General features: G+C 42.9%; 1 protein-coding gene across 2 annotated transcripts in view; it reads right to left on the reverse strand.

The window, feature by feature from the left end:
• The window catches only part of LOC306940347 (regulator of G-protein signaling 6-like), a 124099-nt gene that overhangs the window by 13420 nt on the left and 85455 nt on the right, over positions 1-25224 (reverse strand). The window contains exons 3-12 of one of the 2 annotated variants that reach the window (XM_079525368.1): positions 24642-24738; positions 19903-19953; positions 19351-19457; positions 15047-15098; positions 13478-13542; positions 12724-12800; positions 8593-8674; positions 7679-7753; positions 4865-4969; positions 4497-4558 (exon numbers count right to left, since the gene is read on the reverse strand). In XM_079525368.1, coding sequence (XP_079381494.1) covers positions 4497-4558; positions 4865-4969; positions 7679-7753; positions 8593-8674; positions 12724-12800; positions 13478-13542; positions 15047-15098; positions 19351-19457; positions 19903-19953; positions 24642-24738 — 773 coding nt within the window. The remainder of the gene's footprint in view (positions 1-4496; positions 4559-4864; positions 4970-7678; positions 7754-8592; positions 8675-12723; positions 12801-13477; positions 13543-15046; positions 15099-19350; positions 19458-19902; positions 19954-24641; positions 24739-25224) is intronic. The other variant, XM_079525369.1, reaches the window with a different exon arrangement.

Here is a 25224-nt window from a genome sequence, read left to right on the forward strand (position 1 = left end):
ACCAATGTGTTTGTAAGGGTCTCTACTAACATATTCCACATTGGTTTCTATTCAACCACCCTAGGGGAATTTTGACAGCTGCTGAAATTTGGGGTACAGTCAACAACCAATATGGCAAAATGTTCTAAATTTCATTATACTTTAAGTAGCATGTGACAAACTAGGGGGTTTTCTAGATTCTAATGAACTTTTGAACATTTTGCCTTATGTTGGTTGTTAATAGGGAGGCGAAAACAATCATCCCTTTTTCAATTCAACTTTTCAATTCAACTCAACAAAACGGTTACTAACCATATTATCAGTTTCAGTAATTACCGTAATTAATAGTACATTCTGAGGAAATGTACCTTTGTACTGTACATGTATATTTCCTTTACTGTGTACTTAAAGTGTAATCCAGTGAATTTCTACACTTTATTGTTGAACTACCCAAATTAGTTACTCCAATTCTGAGAGATAGTCCTATTCTCCTCTGAATCTCATTATATACAAAAAAAAACACAATAAAATGTACTCATAGGCCCTCATTTATCAATTGAGTGTAAAATCTGCCCCAAATTCGAGTGTAGGTTTCGTAGTACACCCACGTCGCCACGGCATTTATAAAGTGATCGCAAACAGCTGATCCTTCCTTAATTTCGTTCCGACGTTAATAAATGTGACGGCTGAAATGAATCTGGCACGCCCTATGAAATCAAGCCTCGCCCTCATTTTTGCGACATGAACAACTGCAGTACGACCTTGGAAACAATAGTTACATGACGAAAAAAGTTAATAAAAAAGTTGCCTTGCAGTTGCTGCCCGCCTCACCCCCCGCCTCTCATACACACACACAGACGCACGCACGCACACGTAACTTGCAAGCCCAACGGCAACTGGTGTGTTGTATCTTAAATATATAAAGAACGAACACCTGCATGAATTAAATAAAGCTGTAGGCCTACCCTGTCTGTTTCTCCTCTCGCCTCGCTTGCCTTTCTGGTTAGTAAACCACAACATGCGTTCGCACTTCACACCTATCGGCCGGGGATGCACCCCCCCATGTCAATCATTTGATCCACGCTACGCGCCTGCTGTGTGTTGTTAGTTGTAGCCTATATTAAATTATTAAAGTCTTTATTCATTTAATATACAACAAGATATATTAGTGAACGAAAACCTGAACCTGTGAACCATGAATTAAATAACAAATAGGCGCGCACACACGCTGTTGTTTTGCATCTCCTCCCTCCCTGTCCTGTCTGTCTGTCTGCCGATGACACCCAGCTGATCCTCTCATTCCCCCCCTCTGATACCCAAGTGGAGGCACGCATTGCTGCTTGTCTGGCTGACATCTCGGCGTGGATGTCGACAAACCACCTGAAGCTCAACCTGGACAAGACCGAGCTGATGTTCCTCCCGGGGAAGGGCTGTCCGCACCGAGACATGGCCATCACCATTGATAATGCTGTGGTGACCTCAACTCGGACTGCGAAAAATCTGGGTGTGACCCTGGACGATCAACTGACGTTCTCGGCAAACATCGCATCAGTGACAAGGTCCTGCAGATTCCTCCTCTACAACATCAGGAGGATTCGCCCCTTCCTCACGGAGAAGGCAGCCCAGGTGCTCATCCAGGCTCTCGTCATCTCCCGCCTGGACTACTGCAACTCCCTCCTTGCTGGTGCTCCGGCATCTGCCATCAGACCTCTGGAGCTTGTTCAGAAAGCTGCGGCTCGTCTGGTGTTCAACCGCCCCAAGTTCTCCCACACAACCATCCTTCTCCGTTCTCTACACTGGCTCCCCGTAGCGGCCCGCATCCAGTTCAAAACCCTGGTGTTAGCCTATAGGGCAGTGAAAGGAACAGCTCCTTCCTACCTCCGGGCTATGGTCGATGCCTACACCCCTGCCCGACCACTTCGGTCTGCCACCTCGGGGCGACTGATTGCCTCGTCACTCAAGGGTCCTTCTGGCCGATCCACACGGTCACGACTCTTTTCTGTTCTGGCCCCACAGTGGTGGAATGAACTCCCCACTGATGTTAGGACAGCAGAGTCACTGCCCATAGTCACTGCCCATATTTCGCCGCAGGTTGAAAACCCACCTCTTCAGGAAACACTACCCTTCCTCTCTGCCTGACCTACTTGTTGTTAACTAGTTGTACGAACGCTTGTTTTCTATTGTTGTATTGTTTATTGGATCTTGTTTAGTCGATACACTTAATTGTTTTAGCTCATGCTCATTTGATTTAGCTATTTTGTCTCATCTGGTTAAGGAAATAGGTAGCTGATATATTGCACTTTTACCTTAGCGCTAGGTATACTCTTGGTTGCTTGTTTTTGCAGAAAATGCACTAAAGACTTCTGGTGATTAGTAGTTTTTGTTCCCTACCTATGTTGAATACACTTATTGTAAGTCGCTTTGGATAAAAGCGTCTGCTAAATGACTGTAATGTAATGTAATGTAATGTCTGTCTCTATCACTGTGGTGGTCCGTCCATGACACCGTGACCATGCACGTTTATGACAATCTATTTAGATTACCTCACGAGTCGCTGCAGTGGCTGGACTGTCAATTATATGAATGTGCTGCCTAAACCAGCCTCATGTACATGGCACTGGCAGTGACGAGATGTAACTCGAGAAAGGGGGATTCCAGCACAGGCAGCGCAAATCCTCGCATAGCCTACGGTATGCGCTCATGCAAAACAGAAAACACTGTTTAAATGGCTTAAGCATCTAAACTTGCAACATTGTTTTAATTGCGCGATTTTAACTGCTTGTAAAGTTGGTAATCTCCTACCAATTTCATATGACACAGACACATCGTTGATGTAGGCCTATTCCTTTTTCTTTTTTTTTTTTTTTTTTTTTTTTTTTTACATGTAGCCCATATAGGCCTACATACAGTTTTATATTAACATTTTAGGAGTGAATACATATGTTTAGATGCCTGTGACAGCCTCTCAGCTGGTCAAACAATGCTGCTCCGCTGTTCTACGACAGAAAAACAGGTGAGGACAAAGCGTACGACAGCTCCCGACCAGACATGATTTTTGTCCTGGTTCAATTTCAAGCTTTGGCGGAAATGGTAAATGCCGACAATTGCGTTAATTTTGGCGTGCACCCATATTTTGGCGTACGCCGAGTTGATAAATGAGGGCCATAGTGTCTGCCACATCAGCCATATAGTGGTCCCGACATGGGGTGAAAAAAGGGGTGGGAGTGTAATTCTATGTCTCTCTCCTAGAGAGGGGAGGTCACAATAGGTCAACCAGACAGCTTTAGATTTAAACAAAAAACACTTTGGCGAACAATACCAATGATCTCATCAAACCAATGACATCAATCACCACTAAACCGCCGTATTCCCGATTTGGCCTCTTCTAAATCAGCGCGTAGATGTCTAGCAGATTTATCTTCACCCCCGGACCCTGGCACCTTTGTCTTTAAAAATCCCCTCGATGGTGGTAGGGCCTCGCAGCGGCCGTATCTTCCTGGAATCTTATCCTCTGGCCTGCTGCACATCCTTCTCCGGAGTTGTTGTTGAAGACGCCCCATAGCCCATTTCGTTGTAGGACGGGATTTACGATTTCTCAGATATGGATTGAAACCCGCCCGTCGGTAACCGGCCTTTGATCCTTTGGTAGAGACTCTCCTGTTTCCCGTCCCCTAAATTCCTGTGGGCACACGGACCTTCACTTAGCCCTGAGGTCGCCATGTTGACAATCATGAGTACCTTGAATTTCGGAACCAATCACACTGTTGTTCGCACTGCATCAGCGTTTGCTCATTTTCTCTGCAACACTGGCATTCTGTTCTTAACCACATTGTCTGAAATGTCTTAGGAGCAATCCCTTGAGATGAACCATCTCGTTTTCAAGGGGGTCCGCAATTTATGAAATACACTTAAGACAAAATAAACAAAACAAGACAAAACAAAACAATACATACAAAAACAACAGTACACATGGAGCAATCTTCGTTCCTACCCTCACCTATGGTCATGAAGTGTGGGTCATGAACAAAAGAATAAGGTCGCGAATACAAGCAGCCGAAATGAGTTTTCTTCGACATGGGGCTGGCATCTCCCTTAGAGATAGGGTGAGAAGTTCAGTCACACGAGAGAGACTCGGAGTAGAGTCGCTGCTTCTTCGCCTGGAAAGGAGCCAGCTTAGGTGGTTCGGGCATCCGGTTAGGATCCCTCTCGGATGCCTCCCTAGGGAGGTCCTCGAGGCACGACAACGGGGCAGACCAAGGCGCAGTTGGGAGGAAACACATCGACTCACTGGCCTTGGAACGTCTCGGGATCCCCCAGGAGGAAGTCACTAATGTTGCTCTGGAGAGGGAAGTCTGGAGCTCTCTGGTGGAGCTGTTGCCCCCACGACCCGACTACGGATAAGCGGTTGAAGATGGATGGATGGATGTTTATAAATCACATTAAACAAGCATATTAGACAAACCCCCCCATCAGGAGAACAAACAGATTATTTCACTAATACAGCAATGACATTTTACCTGTCGGCAACTTTGGACATCTTCATACAGTGTCGATCTAGCTGGGAGTTCAGGAACGATATCTGACACAAAGTGAGAGGGGAGGAAAGCACCATAATGAGCACAACATGGTTTATTTCAGTTAATTTAGAGGTTAATTGTCTATGCCAGGACCATGACCAAAGTGTGTAGACAATGAACAGATTTCCCCAGGTTCCAAATTTCTCTCAAGGTAAGTTATCATTTGCAACTGATCTACATAATGTAATTTCAATGTATGGCCTCGCAAACTGTGGTCCTTGTCGACCCAAGCATTGCAGCATCCCCCTAGAATAGGGATGCTAGGGTTCAAGTGGTTAAATAAGCAGTTCACATGAAATGTACTATACCTCTTTCTCCACATCATCATTGGTTCCTTTTCTGACAACAACATGCGATGGTGTGTGTATGGGGCTGTGTGACTGTGTTCCCTCCTCCGCCAAACCATACACAGACTTCACCATTTGCAGATGACGAGAGAGACAGCGGAAGAGACAGAAAGAGAGAATGAAAATAACTTAAGACATCTGACGTGTTACCAAGTAATATCTTACTGTAATATTACCAGTAAGACGCCCTGAGGGCGAGAAGCGACCTCGCACTAAAGGACGAGGTCGCGTGCACGCATCCGCCTGGGTGACGGCAGACGGCAGATGGCAGACTGCTGGGCGAGTGCTGGCGCTTTGGCATGGGGGGTCAGATCAACATATGGAATGAATTCTGTACTGGCCATATATGGAGTGTGTCTTGAGTGTACAGGGTTTGATGAGGTCAGATCAACATATGGAATGTCAGAACAGGAAGGACGGGTGGGGAGGATCAACATATGGAATGTCTGAACAGGTCAGCTCCATATACGTATGGAGATATAAGGATTTGAGGTTTAAGGTCAGATGTAGAGTTGCTGGCCGGCTCCATATATGCTCCAGTCTTCTACATGTATGGCTATCCAGGGTTTGATGAGGTCAGTGTCATGATCTTCATATATGGAGACAGCCATATATGGAGAGTGTCACAAGGCGTGATGGACTGACGGCCACATATGGTGGCGTGACGTGTCACGAGGTGCGAGGGCCTGACGGGCAGTGACGACCGTGGCGTGACTGACGGAATGGAATGACAGGTTTTGCAGGTTTTCATAGTAATCTGTGACGTACAGTCGCAACAACGTTGTTCAATGTGAAAAAAAAGAACTGATATACAAGCTGACCTGCTGTTAGCTTGTAGATCTGTTCTTTTTAAGCATGCAGCCTTGTGCAAAAATGATGGCATAACGTGTGCATGGCTTGTGGCAGGTCAGGGCAGGTTCTTGAGTAGATGTCACTGTAGGTACCAACCAGGTCACATCAACTAGTTCTTGGGTAGATGTTAGGTACCAACCAGGTCACGTCAACTAGTTCTTGGGTAGATGTTAGGTACCAACCAACCAGGTCAAGTCAACTACTTATTGGGTAGATGTTAGGTATCAACCAGGTCACGTCAACTAGTTCTTGGGTAGATGTTAGGTACCAACCAGGTCACGTCAACTAGTTCTTGGGTAGATGTTAGGTACCAACCAGGTCACGTCAACTAGTTCTTGGGTAGATGTTAGGTATCAACCAGGTCACGTCAACTAGTTCTTGGGTAGATGTTAGGTATCAACCAGGTCACGTCAACTAGTTCTTGGGTAGATGTTAGGTACCAACCAGGTCACGTCAACTACTTATTGGGTAGATGTTAGGTATCAACCAGGTCACGTCAACTAGTTCTTGGGTAGATGTTAGGTACCAACCAGGTCACGTCAACTACTTATTGGGTAGATGTTAGGTACCAACCAGGTCACGTCAACTACTTATTGGGTAGATGTTAGGTATCAACCAGGTCACGTCAACTAGTTCTTGGGTAGATGTTAGGTACCAACCAGGTCACGTCAACTAGTTATTGGGTAGATGTTAGATACCAACCAGGTCACGTCAACTAGTTCTTGGGTAGATGTTAGATACCAACCAGGTCACGTCAACTAGTTCTTGGGTAGATGTTAGGTACCAACCAACCAGGTCACGTCAACTAGTTATTGGGTAGATGTTAGGTATCAACCAGGTCACGTCAACTCGTTCTTGGGTAGATGTTAGGTACCAACCAGGTCACGTCAACTACTTATTTAAAAGATTATGGAAGGAAGGAGGAGAATTCATGAGAGGAGACAGGCTTACTTTCAACACCTTGAACTATTCTCACTATTGTGAGTTTGTCTCTGCGGTCAAAGATACAAAGAATATAAGGAGTACTGAACCGTTGATGAAGCCTCTTAAAGCAGCCTACAGGAGTACTGAACCGTTGATGAAGCCTCTTAAAGGAGTACTGAACCGTTGATGAAGCCTCTTAAAGGAGTACTGAACCGTTGATGAAGCCTCTTAAAGGAGTACTGAACCGTTGATGAAGCCTCTTAAAGGAGTACTGAACCGTTGATGAAGCCTCTCCTACAGGAGTGCTGAACCGTTGATGAAGCCTCTTAAAGCAGCCTACAGGAGTACTGAACCATTGATGAAGCCTCTTAAAGGAGAAGGAGTAGCCTATCAATCCCTACAGGAGTACTGAACCGTTGATGAAGCCTCTTAAAGGAGAAGGAGTAGCCTATCAATCCCTACAGGAGTACTGAACCGTTGATGAAGCCTCTTAAAGCAGCACCAGGACTGAACCGTTGATGAAGCCTCTTAAAGCAGCCTACAGGAGTACTGAACCGTTGATGAAGCCTCTTAAAGGAGTACTGAACCGTTGATGAAGCCTCTTAAAGGAGTACTGAACCGTTGATGAAGCCTCTTAAAGGAGTACTGAACCGTTGATGAAGCCTCTTAAAGCAGCACCAGGACATTTTACAAGCGACTTTATTATTACCAACCCTCAAAGTCCTAATGTCAAGGACAGTTAAAAGACATCCTCTCACGGATGACAGCTGGCTGTCCAGATGGCATTGTGAATCTAAGACTGTATTTGTAACTTCTTAACTTTGCACATATATTTGGGCACATTTGTTGCACTGCAACATTCACAGAAAGAGGGAATAGATGTAATATGCTGCAATATTTGTTTTTTAAAGCAGGCACTACAATTATCAAAACAATATTAGTGAAAGCAGCACCAAGATTAAAACAAATAAAGGGGTCAATGAAATGTATTAGAACTACCTTTTTAACTCTGTGAGGATTCCTCATGCGTCTACATTTCCTAATGTCCATTTCTGTGGTGTTGACACAGCCGGGCTGGGGAGCACACATATTAGTACAGTCAAAATGGGAATCACTTTTGTCTTGTTTCTCTTTTTCCTGCCGGCTGGCATCTCTGAGTAAGTCTGTCCCCACTACGTTCCACTGACCAAGTCTTGAAAAACATTCAATTTAGGAATAATTTCTCTATGATATTTGTGATTAACTGTCTGTTAATTTCAGTAAGGGCCTGTTGTCCACTAAGATGTATTTTTGTTACTGAGCACAGCATATCTACAATGGGAGCGCCACATTGTGGCGTGGTGCGGGGCATTTATCTTGCAATGGCGTGTTCATGTGTGGCGTTTTTATTTGCTTGAGCAAACTTGGGCAGTTGGAAGAGTTTTTGGGTGGAAAAAGGCGTCAGTGGACACGGCTCCAACTTTATCCACTTAATTTAGCTTTTAATTATAAACTCGTTAAAACCGGGAAAGCATCTGTGTTTACATGTTTTTCCCTTTTTTACTTTCTTTATATGATGATTTCCTGTCTTTTTTTATAGAAAAAAGGTGAACCCTGTTGTAAACAAGTTTAGTGCTTTATCATTCACTTGTCCACAAAGTAGCAGTTTTTGTATTGACTTTGTTTGAAATGTACCCATTCTGCATACTGTGAAATAAAAATTTCAATCAATCAATCAATCTCATTTTGGATTTTAGCTAATATATATAGCAACGTAAGTTTTTCAGCGCACGCACGCACGCACGCACGCACGCACGCACGCACGCACGCACGCACGCACGCACGCACGCACGCACGCACGCACGCACGCACGCACGCACGCACGCACGCACACACTCACACACTCACACTCACATTCACACTCACTCACTCACCATAGGTCTATGGACATCCCAGAAGGCTCTCTCTTGGCTGTCAAGGATCTTTCTCTCCGTCTTATCCTTTTTCCTGTCAATCCTACATAAGAGATGACATAAAAGCATTGACATAAAAGCTTTCACTGTTTGGCGTTGAGAGAGCCAGCTAATCAGGAAGGACAGGCGAAAGGCATTATTATAAGAGAATGTTTTCCGTCCAACCAGTGGTAGAAAAATAACTCAGAATACTCTGTTATTATATATAGGACTTTAAGTAAAAGTCCTATATTGACAATTTAAGGTTTTTTTAAGGTATTGGCATCAAAATGTACTATATATAATATAAGATTATATAACCCTATAATAATGTACATGTAACAAATGTAGTAAAATACTCATTTTGCAGACAGCTTGTAAATCTGTTATGTACAAATAGAAGATTTATAAAATAGGGCTTAAGTGGTTAATGTATGGACAGTATGTTTTGTAATAATCAAAATGTGCAAAGTAACTATTATCTAAAGTTTTAAAATAATAGTAATGGAGATCAAAAGTACAATATCTGCCTCTGTGATGTAGTGGAGTAGAAGTATAATATAAGTCTAACTCATGTTAATTATGTGATGTAATGGTGATGGCAAAAGTATTGGCACCGTTTGTTTTACATCACCATTACATCACCTAATCAACATCAACAGCTCTACCGCTAGCTGTTAGCATAAACCCCAGTTCCCAGTGCCAGAATACGCGTTCACTTTAAAAGTTGGAGTTTGCAATCCCATAGTTGGAACGGTGGGGCGTTGTTATAGGACCCGGACCAATGTTAAAAAAGTTTAGAGAAAAGGGTTGAGTAAATAATAAATATACCACGGCATCCAACAGTGTTGAGTTCATGTCCCATAGATAAAAAGGCATTGCTACAAGAGAACACCCTATTGTACATAGGAAACATTTTAGCAGAAATGTATTATTTCAACAATGATAAATATTAGATTTGCTTGTATTACACATACGGTACGTGCATCCTGCGGAAAGCCTTGCTGCCACTATGAACATTTTCATGTACAGTATACCAGGACAAACTATGCCCTCTATGTTACCGTCTATGGTCATAATGCAATATGCACGTTGGTGCTGTAGCCTACTGCTGCAGAATGTTGGACACTGCTGTATTTATGCGCAGTTTTATGAGATCTGCTATTTTGTCAACTACATTTTTGGCTTGAGACTTGCACTTGTGTTAACCACTTTCAACCTGGCATTCCTAAATATTGAAAAATTTAAAATTGAAACTTCACTTTGGCAATCAATACGATTGGTGAATACAAGTTCACCATTTATACTTTCAACTCCTGCATGATAAACACATTGCTTTTCAAGAATGTGATGTGTGTACCATCCTCAGAAAGGAAAACAGGTATTGGCTATGGCAGAGATGTTTTATTGCATCAACTACATTATGCAAGTGAACCCTAGCATCCATATTGTGGGGCACTGTCAGCTTGTAGATCGACTATTTTCATTGAAGATTCTTTGTATAGTGTAAGCAGGAGGGGACTTGGGGCTCCATCTTCGTCATCGCTAAACCCCTTATCCCTAAACTTCTTTGCCTATTTTTGAATAGTTCAACTAGCCAATCTACATTGACACGTTGTGAGCTTGTAGACTGGCTATTTTAACTATTCAAAAATGTTTTGCAAAATAGTAAAAAAGGCAAATTAGTTTAGGGATAAGGGGTTTAGCGGTGACGAAAATGGAGCCCATAGTGTAGACTCTACACTTTTGAATTTGTCACCCATCCTACACACCCTATACTATATATAGTATAGGGTGTGTAGGATGGGTGACAAATTCAAAATGTACTTTGTCAATGAATTTAGCTTTCTCTCTCCATTCTGTCATAAACTATAGTAAAACCAAACCAAAACAGGGCGGCGGTGGCTCAGGGGGTAGAGTGGCTGGATGGTAACTGCAAGGTTGCCAGTTCGAACCCGGGCAGAGTTGTCTAAAACTATGAAACATTTAAAAGATTCCTTTTCAGGCAAACATGTCCACCGTAAGATGAACCTAAATAGGTTTGAATGGGGTTTCTAGGTGTAAGTATGTAGGACAAGTAGCATGCCAAAGTTTGTGTAATTGCCATTGAGAATGCATTGGGCGTTTAAGTTAAATAACTCCGAAACTACAAATCATTTCAAAGTAAAAAGTTCCAGCATGTGTCTCCACAGTAAGCTGAATTATAACATGTGTGAATAGAGTTTCTAGGTGAAAGTAATGTTTTGACGTGCCATAGAGCTGCCATTGAGCCCCATTATAAATTTCTCAAATTTGAAAGCACTATATTTCTAAAACTATGAAACATTTCAAAGATTTCTTTTCAGGCAAACATGTCCACCGTAAGATGAACCTAAATAGGTTTGAATGGGGTTTCTAGGTGTAAGTATGTAGGACTAGTAGCATGCCAAATTTTGTGCTATTGCCATTGAGAATGCATTGGGCGTTTAAGTTAAATAACTCCGAAACTACAAATCATTTCAAAGTAAAAGGTTCCAGCATGTGTCTCCACAGTAAGCTGAATTATAAAAAGTGTGAATGGAGTTTCTAGGTGAAAGTGCTTTTTTGACGTGCCAATATCTGCCATTGAGCCCCATTGTGAATTTCTCAAATTTGAAAGCACTATATTTCTAAAACTATGAAACATTTCAAAGATTTCTTTTCAGGCAAACATGTCCACCGTAAGATGAACCTAAATAGGTTTGAATGGGGTTTCTAGGTGTAAGTATGTAGGACTAGTAGCATGCCAAAGTTTGTGCTATTGCCATTGAGAATGCATTGGGCGTTTAAGTTAAATAACTCCGAAACTACAAATCATTTCAAAGTAAAAAGTTCCAGCATGTGTCTCCACAGTAAGCTGAATTATAAAAAGTGTGAATGGAGTTTCTAGGTGAAAGTGCTTATTTGACGTGCCAATATCTGCCATTGAGCCCCATTGTGAATTTCTCAAATTTGAAAGCACTATATTTCTAAAACTATGAAACATTTCAAATATTTCTTTTCAGGCAAACATGTCCACCGTAAGATGAACCTAAATAGGTTTGAATGGGGTTTCTAGGTGTAAGTATGTAGGAGTCGGACTAGTACCATGGCAAAGTTTGTGCTATTGCCATTGAGAATGCATTGGGCGTTTAAGTTAAATACGGGGGGGGGGACATATTTTGACAGCAGAAACTGCCTGTCATAATTTCTCCCCCCTCCCTATTTCAAAGCCCCCCCAGGAACATTATATATTTAAACTATTTTCAGCAACGGTACACTTATTTTTTCAGTGGGTAGATCTTGTTGAGCTGGTCATTTTGAAAGTAGATCTCACGTCATAAATGTGTGGGCACCCCTGATGTAGGACTAGTAGCATGCCAAAGTTTGTGCTATTGCCATTGAGAATGCATTGGGCGTTTAAGTTAAATAACTCAGAAACTACAAATCATTTCAAAGTCAAAAGTTCCAGCATTTGTCTACACAGTAAGCTGAATTATAAAATGTGTGAATGGAGTTTCTAGGTGAAAGTGATTTTTTTGACGTGCCATAGAGCTGCCATTGAGCCCCATTATAAATGTATCAAATTTGAAAGCACTATATTTCTAAAACTATGAAACATTTCAAAGATTCCTTTTCAGGCAAACATGTCCACCGTAAGATGAACCTAAATAGGTGTGAATGGGGTTTCTAGGTGTAAGTATGTAGGACTAGTACCATGGCAAAGTTTGTGCTATTGTCATTGAGAATGCATTGGGCGTTTAAGTTAAATAAGGGGGGGGCATATTTTGACAGCAGAAACTGCCTGTCATATTTTCTCCCCCTCCCTATTCCAAAGCCCCCCCAGGAACATTATATATTTAAACTATTTTCACACTTGTTTTTTCAGTGGGTAGATCTTGTTGAGCTGGTCATTTTGAAAGTAGATCTCACGTCATAAATGTGTCGGCACCCCTGGTGTAGAGCCAGGTCAACTAACTATATAGGGTTTAAGTTTATAACAATCTTCAAAAACTGCTCCTGGGTTAGGATTCTTACATCAAGGCCATACTGAGAGACTGTTATTTGGCTTTGATTTTCCAGCAAATAAATGACAAATAAATTGTGCACACTTACTTGACCTGGGCCTCCGCCTGCATGAAGATGAACTCCCACTTCCTGGCAAAGGCTCTCTGCAGCCTGGCAAGGTTCTCCTGTTAACACAGAACAACACAAAGGTTTTATAACCAGTCCAGGTCATAACAATACTATTTAAACAAGTGGTATTCTTTTGTTGAAAAGGATATAGGAAAGAACTCCACAAAGATCATTGTTTACCTGGTATCCTACAGTTTCTATAGTTTCAATGTACAGATTTAGACTTGCTAGGTTCTTGGTTGACCTTTGATCCTAGTTTACTGAGGCACACACTACTACACTGTCTCTCTGCATTTGATGTATGTGTTTACCTTGTTTATTATAAGTTGCTCTGAATAAAGAGCGTAGAAAGGCCTAAATTGAAAAATGTATTTGCTGTTGCTGCAGAGACGGAGAGACCTGCTACTGAACAAACACTCTACACTAGTAATGATCAGAATACAGAGCTATTTGAAAAGATTTTAATTTCATTGCCAAGTGTACGTCCTTAGGACGAGTTCTTTCAGAGAGCAATGACAGCATGCAATTGAGCATGTATGTCTATAACGCATCCATTAACCTTTTCACATGACACTGGAGTTTGAAATCTGCCCCGGCCCGCGCAGCGGCGCAGATCTCACATCGTCGGGGAAACACCAGCAGCACACCACTGACCTTTGCAATCTGTTGTTTTTCTGCCATAAGCTTGTCATGCTATACTCAATCAATAGTGGGTTAGATGAGCTCCACCCACCGCTTCATAGTCTGCCAGCTCCAACCTGGTCTTGTTCTGCATGGTTCGCTTGCACAGGTAGATAGCTGAGAGAGAGAGAGAGAGAGAGAAAGAGAGAGATATATATATAGAGAGAGAGAGAGAGAGAGAGAGAGAGAGAGAGAGAGAGAGAGAGAGAGAGGATGGATGGATCTATGTTCTGTAGGTGTGCAACAGTTAATCAAACTAATAGATTTAATAAATTTTTAAAAGAAAACTACAAGTTTGTAGATCGACACCATACGACAAAAGTAAAAAAATAGAGAGTATTTGATTTAGTCGATTATAAAAAAAATCTGTTAGATTTGTTGATTAAAGATATTTTGTGCTTAGGTGGTGGAGTGGTAAAGTCCCTGACCACCACCACGGACGAGGTTATGGGTTCGAAACTTCAAATCCCCTGTGGTGTATCCGGCTTTGTCGGGCGTCTTTGTGAATACAATTGCCCAGTGGGAAGGAAGCCGGTAGGTGTCACTGCACGTATTCCTACAGGCTGGGGCGGCACCTGTCAATCAATGGGGAGTGTTGGGAGGGAGGAGTAGGACGAAGGCTCTACAGATGGGGGCTCAGCAGTGACAACACAGAAATGTGTGTGGGGACTCGAAAATTAATTGGCATAACAACTAAATTGGAGAGGAAAAAGGGGGTAAAAATAACTGGCTACTAAAAAACAACACTATCTCTCTCTCTCTCTTTCTGGCACAACAGCGCCACTTTTGCCCCTACTGGTACTCAGTCACATAGTCACACACAAAGTCACATTAACACAGACATTGCTGTTCCTTGGAGTGGTTGCACCACTCAAAAAGAAAGAAAGAAAAAAGTTTTCGCTTCTCGATTATTCGATAAATTGAAAAATTAATTTATAGAATAGTCACAATGGATAGCCACCCTCCCTCTGCACCAATTCATCCTTCACGGCTTCACCCTCCCGCACCCCTGGCCTCCACCTCCCCTGGTGATGAGGTGCAGGTGGTACAGTATGTATGATCTCATTTGGCCCCCTGTCCATCCATCCATGGCCAAGGACGATGACAGTGATTGAAGGAAAAATCCTTTGCCGCCAGGGTCTCATCTGTGACTGGCTAAAAGTCAGGAAGTGGAACAAAGCTAAACTAATCCTCCTATCTAATGGTTCATCTGAGCGGATGCTACCAGCTGTGCTACAAGACTCGAATTTGAGGGAGGTAAAGTGACAACCCAGTGAATTCTCAGAGTTGCATGCAGACGCTGAACAAAATCTCAATGAGAATCCCAAGTATTTTGAGCCAAAACCAATGGAGTGGATGGAGTGTACCTCACACCCCATCCAGTGTGGAATCCCACTATTCCACTGACAATGTGCAATGTTGTTTAAGCACTTCAACCCTATAATATACTATCACATTTCCCTGTTCACTTATTCTGTCTCATTAGCATTGAGACAGCCAAAAAACTGTCTTGCGCACAAGGCTGTGTCTGCAAAGAGAGAAAAATCTACCAATAAATAACAAATTAAAAGCGGTAAACTAGTACAATTCTAAATGTCAAGGAATCCCTTGTGGTTCTTACCATAGTCTGTGTTCTCCGGCTCCCAACAATTGGACGGCCAGAAATACGGTGCCTGTAGCAGAGCAGAGGGCGGAGAAATAGGAAGCTCAGCTCACAGATATAGAAGTGGTGCTGAACAGCTCACAGATATAGAAGTGGTGCTGAACAGCTTGACAAAGCTCCAGTGACATTTCAAAATTTCATTAACCACTTGAACCTTAAAATCCCTATTTTGTAGATCGACTCTTTTCGGCAAAGACATTTGGATGGGTGTAGAGGGGAAAAAGTACAGAGCAACTGCAGGGATCTCATGATTTATTCTTACACATGTCTTCTCAGTGAGTCAGGATTAGAGTTCTCATCGGGCCTGAAAATTAAGGCCCGGCCCTACCCTACCCTAACTGGGTCGGCCCGAGGCCCGGCCCGACCCTAACAATTACCATAATGTCAGGCCCGAAAACCCGAAAAAGCCCGAGTGAAAAAAAAGAGAAAAAAAGGAAAAAGAAAAATGCCACTATATGGCCGCGGCGCCGTGGATTATTGAGACGACCGTGTCAGAGAACGCACTTATAGTCTAGTCGCCGAAATAAAGGATTTATGTAACTCACGTCAATAGGCTGATAATGTTCCATTTTCAACATTCTAATGGTTTCCAGCAATTTCCAGGGGTGAGTAAACATCTTCTGAATCAAAGTAGCAGCGATCCTCTGAAGTGACGCAGTTAATTATGTCCAATAGGCTACTGGCAATATTATGACAATTGTCAACTTGGCTATAATCTACTAGGTTACTGTATAGTTTACATTAATCATTGCCTCTCAAACCCACATACCACGCGTAATGTGCGTTGCCTAACCAAAAGAACAGACATACAAACCATCAACATGCCGCTCGATGGCGTGTCGAGTCTGTCGACAGCTTGCAGATCTTTTATTTTGGGCAGTGGGCACACAACGAGGCGCGCTGCGCTACGATGGGGAAATTAAATAGCTGTAGGCTACAGCGCGCTGCGATACGATTTGTAAACCAAATAGCTGTAGCCTATACAGTGTGACTGTAACATTGCTTGGTCATCATGTAACTATATTACGTGCAGGCGCTTTCATAGTTATATGGAGCATTTACCGTTGATTAGGTAGCCTAATTTAGCTTATTCACCCAGCTGGGTTCAACGAGACAGCAGTGTCTCGTTAAGCCCCGACGTTTCCAAAACGAGCTATTGCGGATAAATCGATGGTCTTATAAAATATTTAAGCATATGGCAAGTTGACTTAAGTTATATAGTTGATGCTGAGCAGTAAGCAGCTCATTTGGTTGGCAAACCAGAGGCCAGCCAGCGGTAGCAAGTTCAACAACCACCGTTCTATTCTGTCACTTTGGTGCGCTGCTGCCTGCTGCTGATCATCGCCGCCTCCTCCTTCAGTCACATATAGTATAATAGCCTAAACTGTAAAAGTTAATCGCCAACATTCACCAGCTCAGCCCTCTTCATATTAAATAAATACATTACACAAACAACAGAATTGTTATTTTTGTTATAATAAAATTATAAAAACAATAAAAAATAAATCACGGAAAATCACAGAGCCCGAGGCTCGGCCCGGCCCGACTAATTATCGTGCATTTTGGGCCCGGCCCTACCCGAAAATGTCGGGCCGGGTCGGGCCGGGCCGGGTTCGGGCAGAGATTGAGAACTCTAGTCAGGATCATCATATGGTACGTGGGAGACTGTCGTATGTTTTGCTGCCGGCAATACTCAAAATCAAACACGAGTACAGTATCTTGCTAAGTTGCTACCTAAATGAAGCGCGTACCCCGGCAGCCTGTATGTATGCCTGTAGTCAGCGTTGGGGAGCGAGGGTCTCACACCCTCCATCTAACTCCACATTTTGCACATATATGGCCATCGGCTGCTCGCCCCTCACCTGGGTGGCCGAGTGGCTCACGTGGGCATGTCTCACAATCTCAAGGCCTCGCTGTCAGCATGCCGTTTGTTGTAAAATCTTGCAAATACGCAGGGCGTTTAGTGTAATGTTTGGCTTTGACATACCTACTTTTCTCCGCTGACAGGTGCTATGTGCTTTGAGAGGCACTGGGTTATTTCATAACACTATGACAAAGACAGAAAATGAACAAAAATAAAGATAATAATCAAGGCCTCAGACAGAGTGTGCAGACTTCACAAAGCTAGCACAGATGATAATTGTTTTGTCGCATCCGTGTTTCTCATTGTCTTTCACAAAAAAGAAAAAGCGATTTCCACTGAAAACGGAATGCTGATGAATGTAAAGGAGACTATGGACCTTTTATACTATTCTAAACAGGCTTTCATCCCTTCTGTCTGTCTGTCTGTCTGTCTGTCTCTCCACAGCTGCAACACTCAGCTCACTTTGAAGGAGCTCTAGGAGAATCAAAGCCAAAGCCTTGCAGCTGTTGTGCCCAGATGTGTCACTCCCTTCCGGAATTAGACTCTTCGCTCCTCTATTAGAATTTAGAACATAATATATTCTTTGCTAGAACACGTTATTCTTGGCGAAATATGTTCACAGAGCGTCATCGTCATATGACGAAGTAGAAATCAGTGGTTAATTAAAAGGGCTCCTTGTACATGAGGAGGGGCCAGGGGGGGAACAGGGTTAATGGAACCAAGGAGAGGAAGTGGATCTCCACACAGAGATCATTCTAATCATGGCTGCCTGCTGCCTGGCTGAGTTCCATCATGCCAAGGGATGTGGGAAACATCATTTCCACTTTTTAATTAACATCTACTGTACAGGGATAAAGTGGTCAGATGTAATTACTCCATGGCGTTATTGCTGTGGCATTACCAAGGGGAGGGGGGGGTTGTACGTGAAGGGAGACAGATGACTGAAAGCATGCTTTGTGGGGTACAGATTGTTATGCATTTGGTTTCTTGTTGATGGTCTGCAGTGCAATGGACATGCAGTGCTGCTGATTCAAGAAATCAAGACTCAGGACAGACTGAGCGTTGCCCTCCCAGGCAGAGTGGTGATGAATATTTCAACAGTTTTTTCACGTTTTCCTTCAATTCTACATGGGGGGGCTTCCGTTGACCCCGTTAAAAATGAATAGGGATCTATCCTATTCATTTTTAACGGGGTCAACGGAAGCCCCCCCATGTAGAATTGAAGGAAAACGTGAACAAATTACTGAACGTGGCTTATTGTACGCCCTGGTAAGGCCTGGGATCCAGTTAGTGTTTCCCAAAAACACTATACATACAGTATAGGTCATGAGTCACGACTCACAACCCATTTTGGGATGCAGACCTGCTTTTATGGGTCTGGAGTAAATCATTTCCTACATTTTACTCCCTAAAAATACTTTCCTACATTGTACTCCCTAAAATACCTTTTCTATAATATTTCAAAAGATTTTCTGAAAGATAAAAAAAAAGAATATATTATATATATACATACATACATTTTTCTTCAGAAAATCTCAATTATGTGTTTTCACTCCGTCGCTCTGCAGGAGGTTAGCCGTCAAATAGAAGGTGTCGTTTTGTGCCGCATTTTGAGCTTGTGGATCTGCTACTTTTGACACATTTGTGTGATGCTGTAAGTATGATCAACTAGGGCAATCATTTACGAAAAGAAAATAAAGTTACAATATGTAGACGACGAGAGGTTTCTGCCAGAGAGCGACGATATGCGACTGACTTCCAAGATCCACATGAAGTTATGCCGTACCCATGTAGATCTTGAAATCCACATTAAATTAGATTCATGTACGTGCACGGAAATGCTGTTAGTCGGTGCAATTTGCATAATAGCACGTCAGTCATACTAATGTGGGACTAGGAGGGATTTGTTTGGGTTTAAGCTGGCCTTCTCAGAGGCACCAGACAATAAGTACTTGAGGGAGAAGACAAGGCACCAGACAATAAGTACTTGAGGGAGAAGACAATAATTATTATCCTTCATCTATTCAATTCAGTTGGAGGGACTTAATCTGGATTTAAATGTCATTCTACAGCATGAGTAGACATTGACCTTTCCCCCCAAAAACATGAATCGAGGCATGGTGAATTTAGCTGTGTGCACGGTGTAATCCTCAAGTGTTCATTTATCCATTTGTAACTCGAGCGTACACAGACATCTAACCAAATTAATGTACTCCTTACAGGTCCATTTGGTTACAATAGGCCTACATTTTTATAGTCTCTGAGTTAAATGAACATGAGTTAATTCTCTGAGTTAAGTTTTACATTGTGGTAAAAAAAGCACCATATAACAAAATGTCAAGTTATCCCATCATTGTCCTCCTTCGCTGGAGTTGTATGTCTGTGCTCGTTATCTCACCTGGAAGCGGTAGAAAGTACCATCATCTTTGAGTGTCAGGATATGGTCAGAGATGGGGAAGAAGTAGCCCTGAGCAGCGATGAGGCTGCCGATGTGTATGGCTTCAGCTGTGGAACAGCAATACAGAATGAATAAACAGCAAAAATAATGAGTATCGCTCGACTTGTACGTAGGTATACTCCATGTATAGCACACAGTAAAATCCTGAGTGGACCCATAGGTACACTCTCAGAGTTATCTCCCCCAATCGCTACTGTTATCCCGCCAATCGATTATTTCTATTGATTGATTGATTGATTATATTTTGTATAATTGATTAGTTTGCTTAACTGTTGCACCCCTAATGTCATTGTCCCGCCAAAGCTGATATAATATATTTGCCCCTGCTAGCTAGCTCAGGGAACTCTGAGAAAGTCACTGGTTGAGTCATCCAAATATTCACTGCACACTCATTTCAGTGTGGAGTATTTCAGCTGTCTTTGGGGGTGGCTGCCTTCGACACAATAAAGAATGCCTTCGACACAAAAATCCAATGTGTTTTTCAGAACCCACCTGGATCTTCGATTTCCAGCTCCTTCATCAACCACTGTACAATATCTGCACCTGTAATGGGGTCAGACAGACAATGGAGAATACCTGTTTTATAGCATGGCTGGCTCACAGTTTACCAAGGGCCCGCTAAGCCAGTGGTTCCCAAACTTTTCAGGTCGAGACCCAAAAGAGAGATTAGATGTTTGCCCAGGGCCCAAACTATTGAAAATAGCAGATCTACAAGCACACAACGCGTTGCATGCTTGTAGATTGGCTATTTTCACATTATATATATTATTGTTATTATTTATTTTCTTTTATGTACAGTAGGAAAAGAAATGGGAGTTTTACTTGAGTTGTAGCCTCGATACCCAGGCTTTCATTTTAGTCGGGGCAAACTTGAGTTGTGACCCATAAAAATTGGTCTGTGACCCACAAATGGACCTTACACAATTCACTAAATAGCCGACAACTCATATGAAGCATCTCTCTCTCTCCCTCTCTCTCTCTGTAACCATTATTCTCTCTATCCCTCTCTGTCTGTGTCTCAGAGGCGATATAAAGTTGGTTGATGTTGGTGGAATACGCAGAGAGAGAGAGAGAGAGAGAGAGAGAGAGAGAGAGAGAGAGAGAGCACAAGAGGAAGGCAAAGGGGGAGGCAGAGGTAACAAGGAGGTGAAACAAAAAGTGTGATCGATGGGGAAGCATAATAAAAGATCTACTGAATCTATTTGGGTCGGAAGACAGAGAGAAAAGAGAGCACCACAGTGGAATGAAGTGTTTTCATTGGCTCGTCGTCTGAGCATCGTGTATAATTTACTGTTTCATCCCACATTTTTTCTATGTCGAAACAAAGAGAGGGAACAGGGGAAAGAGACCAAGGCTGGGAAATGAGTAAAACAGGGAGACAAGAAAAATGCATGACAAAACGAGAGAGAGAGAGAGAGAGAGAGAGAGAGAGAGAGAGAGAGAGAGAGAGAGAGAGAGAGAGAGAGATATTGGGAGGGATAGAGAAATAAATATCTCTTCTGCGCTTCCCTTGTCCTTGCTCATTGTGCATCTCGAGGGGCATCATTTAATTCTCTATCATGTATTTGTTTCTGCGACCCCCAGGCTATCTCGGCTCCGGCTGTAGAGATTGTGTTTATTGATATGCTCCGATAATGGCGCAAGAAGGCGATACATTTTCTGTGAGTGGAGGGGCAGGGTGGGGTGTTGCAAGTGGCCCTCTCTCCCACATCATACTTTTGTTTGGCCCTGCTAACATTATTAACCACATGAACCTTTGACAAAAATGGATCAACATATGGTGAACATTCTGTGAAAATAACAGATCTATAAGCTCATAACACGTTGCAACGTGATGCATTGTGAGATTGCAGGCTTGGCTAGAAACTAGACTGAAAGGTCTGAGCCTGTAGGGTGGGGAATGGGGAGACTTGGAAATTGTGATGATATGTTGATTTAACTCTGAGACCACTGAGCTGGGACTGACTGAGGTAACATATTATGTACACATGAGGAGTGTAAGAAAAGTAATAGGACTGTGGCAGCCACGCTCATGACTCAATGCTAATTGAGAAACTGCTTACCGTATGCCACTGTGTTGTACAGTGACATATACTGTGTTGGGTTAGGGGTTAGCGTTAGGGTTAATTAACCCTTTCCCCGATACGTTCCCTCAGTCCCTACGCTCATTCTATAGCTCAGAGATGAGGTCACGAATCCAAGCCCTCCCATTGCATTTCAGAAACGGTGCATGGTTTCCACAATTTACGCAGCTTACCCCTTTCTGCAGATTGTATCCAAAAAGTGAAGGTCCGTTAACGAGCTAAACTAAATTTTATTTAGGAACGGCCAAGAAAATCCAAGTTGCGGCATGAAACCAGCGTTTAAATCAGTTGTTTAGTTGTTTAGTTTAGTTTTTTCCATGTTTTTCAAGGAAGTTGAAAAGCTTTAGCGCCTCCCTGGCGCCTCCCCTGGTCGAATGTGGAATTAGATTTTCCAACTGACTTCAGTTCAGTCGACATTGCACACGCACAACTTGTGGACAACAACCATGCACAACCATGCAGAACATGGAAGCGGCTGTTTAAACAACCGATTTAAACGCTGGTTTCATGCCGCAACTTGGATTTTCTTGGCCGTTCCTAAATGAAATTTAGTTTAGCTCGTTAACGGACCTTCACTTTTTGGATACAATCTGCAGAAAAGGGTAAGCAGCATAAGTTGTGGAAACCATGCGCCGTTTCTGAAACGCAATGGGAGGGCTTGGATTCGTGACCTCATCTCGGAGCTACAGAATGAGCTTAGGGACTGAGGGAATGTATCGGGCTAGGGTTAACCTTAACCCTTCCAGAACCCAAGAGACAAAGCCTGCAGTGGAAGATTCTTCGACCAGAAGGGAGCGGTCCATCATGAGCTCGTTCCTCTGTGTGTCACAGTCTGTGGCTCTGTGTGGGCATACTGTGGTTCCGTGTGGGCGTGGGCTTGCCTCCCAGCTTCCAGCCTTGGCACACCTGTCTGTGGTCACCTCATTGCTCTCAATTGACACACCTGCCGGCCATGAACTCATCAACCTTCACAGTATTTAAACCCTGGTGTTCACTCCATTCATCACCAGATCATTGCACAACAGCTCATGGTAGTACCATGACTTTCTAGTGAAGTTAATGAAATTTAGTTTAGCTCGTTAACGGACCTTCACTTTTTGGATACAATCTGCAGAAAAGGGTAAGCAGCGCAAGTTGTGGAAACCATGCGCCGTTTCTGAAACGCAATGGGAGGGCTTGGATTCGTGACCTCATCTCGGAGCTACAGAATTAGTCAGGGAATATTAATGAAATCTGGGAATACATTTCTTACCAAGAATTTTCTTCACCAATGTGTTTGTAAAGGTGTCTACTAACATATTGGTTTATATTCAACCACCCTAGGGGAATGTTTGACAGCTGCTGAAAGTTGGGGTACCATACAACCATTATAAGGCAAAATTTTCTAAATTTCAATATGCTTTAAGTAGCATGTGACGTGTCAAACTAGGGGGTTTTCATGATTCTGAATCCATTCCAAGCATTAGTTTTGCACGAAAAACACTCCTTGGGCTTAAAAAAGCCATAGCCGTCATCACAAATGTGATGAGGTCAGCACATTTGGGCACATTAGGGCGCATTTGGGCAAGTGTCTATGGCCGTTTTAGTTTTTTGTGCAAAACTAATGCTTGGAATGGATTCAGAATGATGAAAACCCCCTAGTTTGACACGTCACATGCTATTTAAAGCATAATGAAATTTAGAACATTTTGCCATATATTGGCTGTTGATGGTACCCCAACTTTCAGCAGCTGTCAAAAATTCCCCTAGGGTGGTTGAATATAAACCAATGTGGGATATGTTAGTAGACACCTTTACAAACACATTGGTGAAGACAATTCTTGGTAAGAAATGTATTCCCAGATTTGACATTATACTGATAATATTCCCTGACTAACTGCACACTCGCGACAGACACGTCTGACTGACTGACTTCCTTCACGTTATTATTGGGAGGCGGGGCACGTGTGTGCCTATGATGTGTGTGTGTGTGTGCTTGCTAGCAGCAGCCACACCACCAGGCTCCGCCAAACTTTGTTCAACTCAACTGTCATTGCATCTCTTGTGTTTATAATTTTATTTTACAGACGGCACGGGTGGGCGGCCGTGTGCCCCCCTTGCCTCTGGGCCCCCATGCAGTCGTGTCGCGCTAGTAACGCCCCTGTTGGTATGTGAGAGAAAGTGAAGAAAAAAAATGTGTGAACCTGTTGATACTGTATGTAAAGTATTAAACCAAAACTAGAAACCGTTATTGCTATATGGTTTTCCTACCCTACTTGGGTAAAGGGAAACTGAGAAGCCTAACAAAGTTAGAGAACCACTGATATACTGTGTGGCATGCTAGCGCCTGTCAATCAGTCAGTAGGTGCCTTTCCATTAAGAATTTTCAAAAATAGAAAGCGAGTAAGTAATTCGAAAAAACAAAAGAGTATTTTTCCTGTTCCCAGCCACTGATAAAATGCGCTTCTTGGAGGATATTAAATAAGTTCATGAAATAAGCAGTAGGTGGCAATATTTTGCCAATCAAGTGTACGCATATCATTTGACATTTATTTTACTGTTTGTCATGTTTGATGTTCTGTAGGGTGGTAAAACACTACCCAATAATAATTTTTTCCAACAGCCAGTTGTAGTTAGTGGTCTCCCCCTCCCCCCTTCCGAGCTGTTTTGGAGAATTATACTCATCTAACTTCCATGATCAACGCACTCACCGGGTGCAAGAGCCTGCAGACAGCAGAGGCTTTGAGAGTGCATATATCCACATCCCACCCAGGCACCCACCCTGCCCGGCCAGGCACCCACCCTGGCCGGCCAGGCACCCACCCTGGCCGGCCAGTGGCCACCCATCCTCCCATTCAAGTCCACTGATTCACGAACATCACCAACTGTTCAAAAGCGATATAATGCGAGTTCAATGCTTTCTAATTAGAAATATTTTCCGCAAGTGTTTCCATACCCCATTTGCGCATTTCACTTTTTAGATATTGCCCAAAAATCCACCCCCTGCAAGCTCAAAAGTGTTTTTGCGAAAAATGGAGACTTATTCGCATTTTGACGTGTTTCCATCCAGGAGTTTTCGTCAAGAGCCTTAATGTGCAAAAACACGGCTTAATGGAAACATGCTTACTGTCAGCATTCTCTTTCTGTAGTGCTGTGTCTCAGTCTCACCTGTGACAACACTAGGGATTTTGGTCATGAAGCTCTTGACAGTTCTGATGGGCACGCCTTCCGTCTCATCCTGAATGCTTGTCACAATGTCCTCAATCTTAAAGGGAGAGAGAGAGAGAGAGAGAGAGAGAGAGAGGCAGGTGTGATCAACAAGCATTAAAAAAACCTCATTGCTGTCAGGTGGAAACCTTGTATGTCCAAAACTGTTACTTTTCAGTAAATGGGAAAAAGAACCTGTGTTCCAATGGATATAATAATATAATAAGCTCTTGTTAATCCTTTTCATTGGTTAAACATTTATAAACCCCACAGGGAGACATGGATTCCCTACAGTATTTTGGCCAAATCCTTAAAGGTGAGCACCTTCAAAAACATGTAGTGAACAGCATTTTATTATTATTATTATTTTAAATATTTTTTATCCCACGATTTTGTAACCCATTTTTCACCCCTGTGTCAATTATCTAATGTGATCCTGGGCTCTACACACCCTCCGCCAACCTGGGGAGAGCAACGGACTTGAACTCATGCTTCCTTCATGCATGACCTCCCACCTGACAGGGGGGAGTTTCCCTCGTTGGAC

Source organism: Electrona antarctica (assembly GCF_951216825.1).
Source record: "Electrona antarctica genome assembly, chromosome: 17".
Lineage (NCBI taxonomy): Eukaryota > Metazoa > Chordata > Actinopteri > Myctophiformes > Myctophidae > Electrona > Electrona antarctica.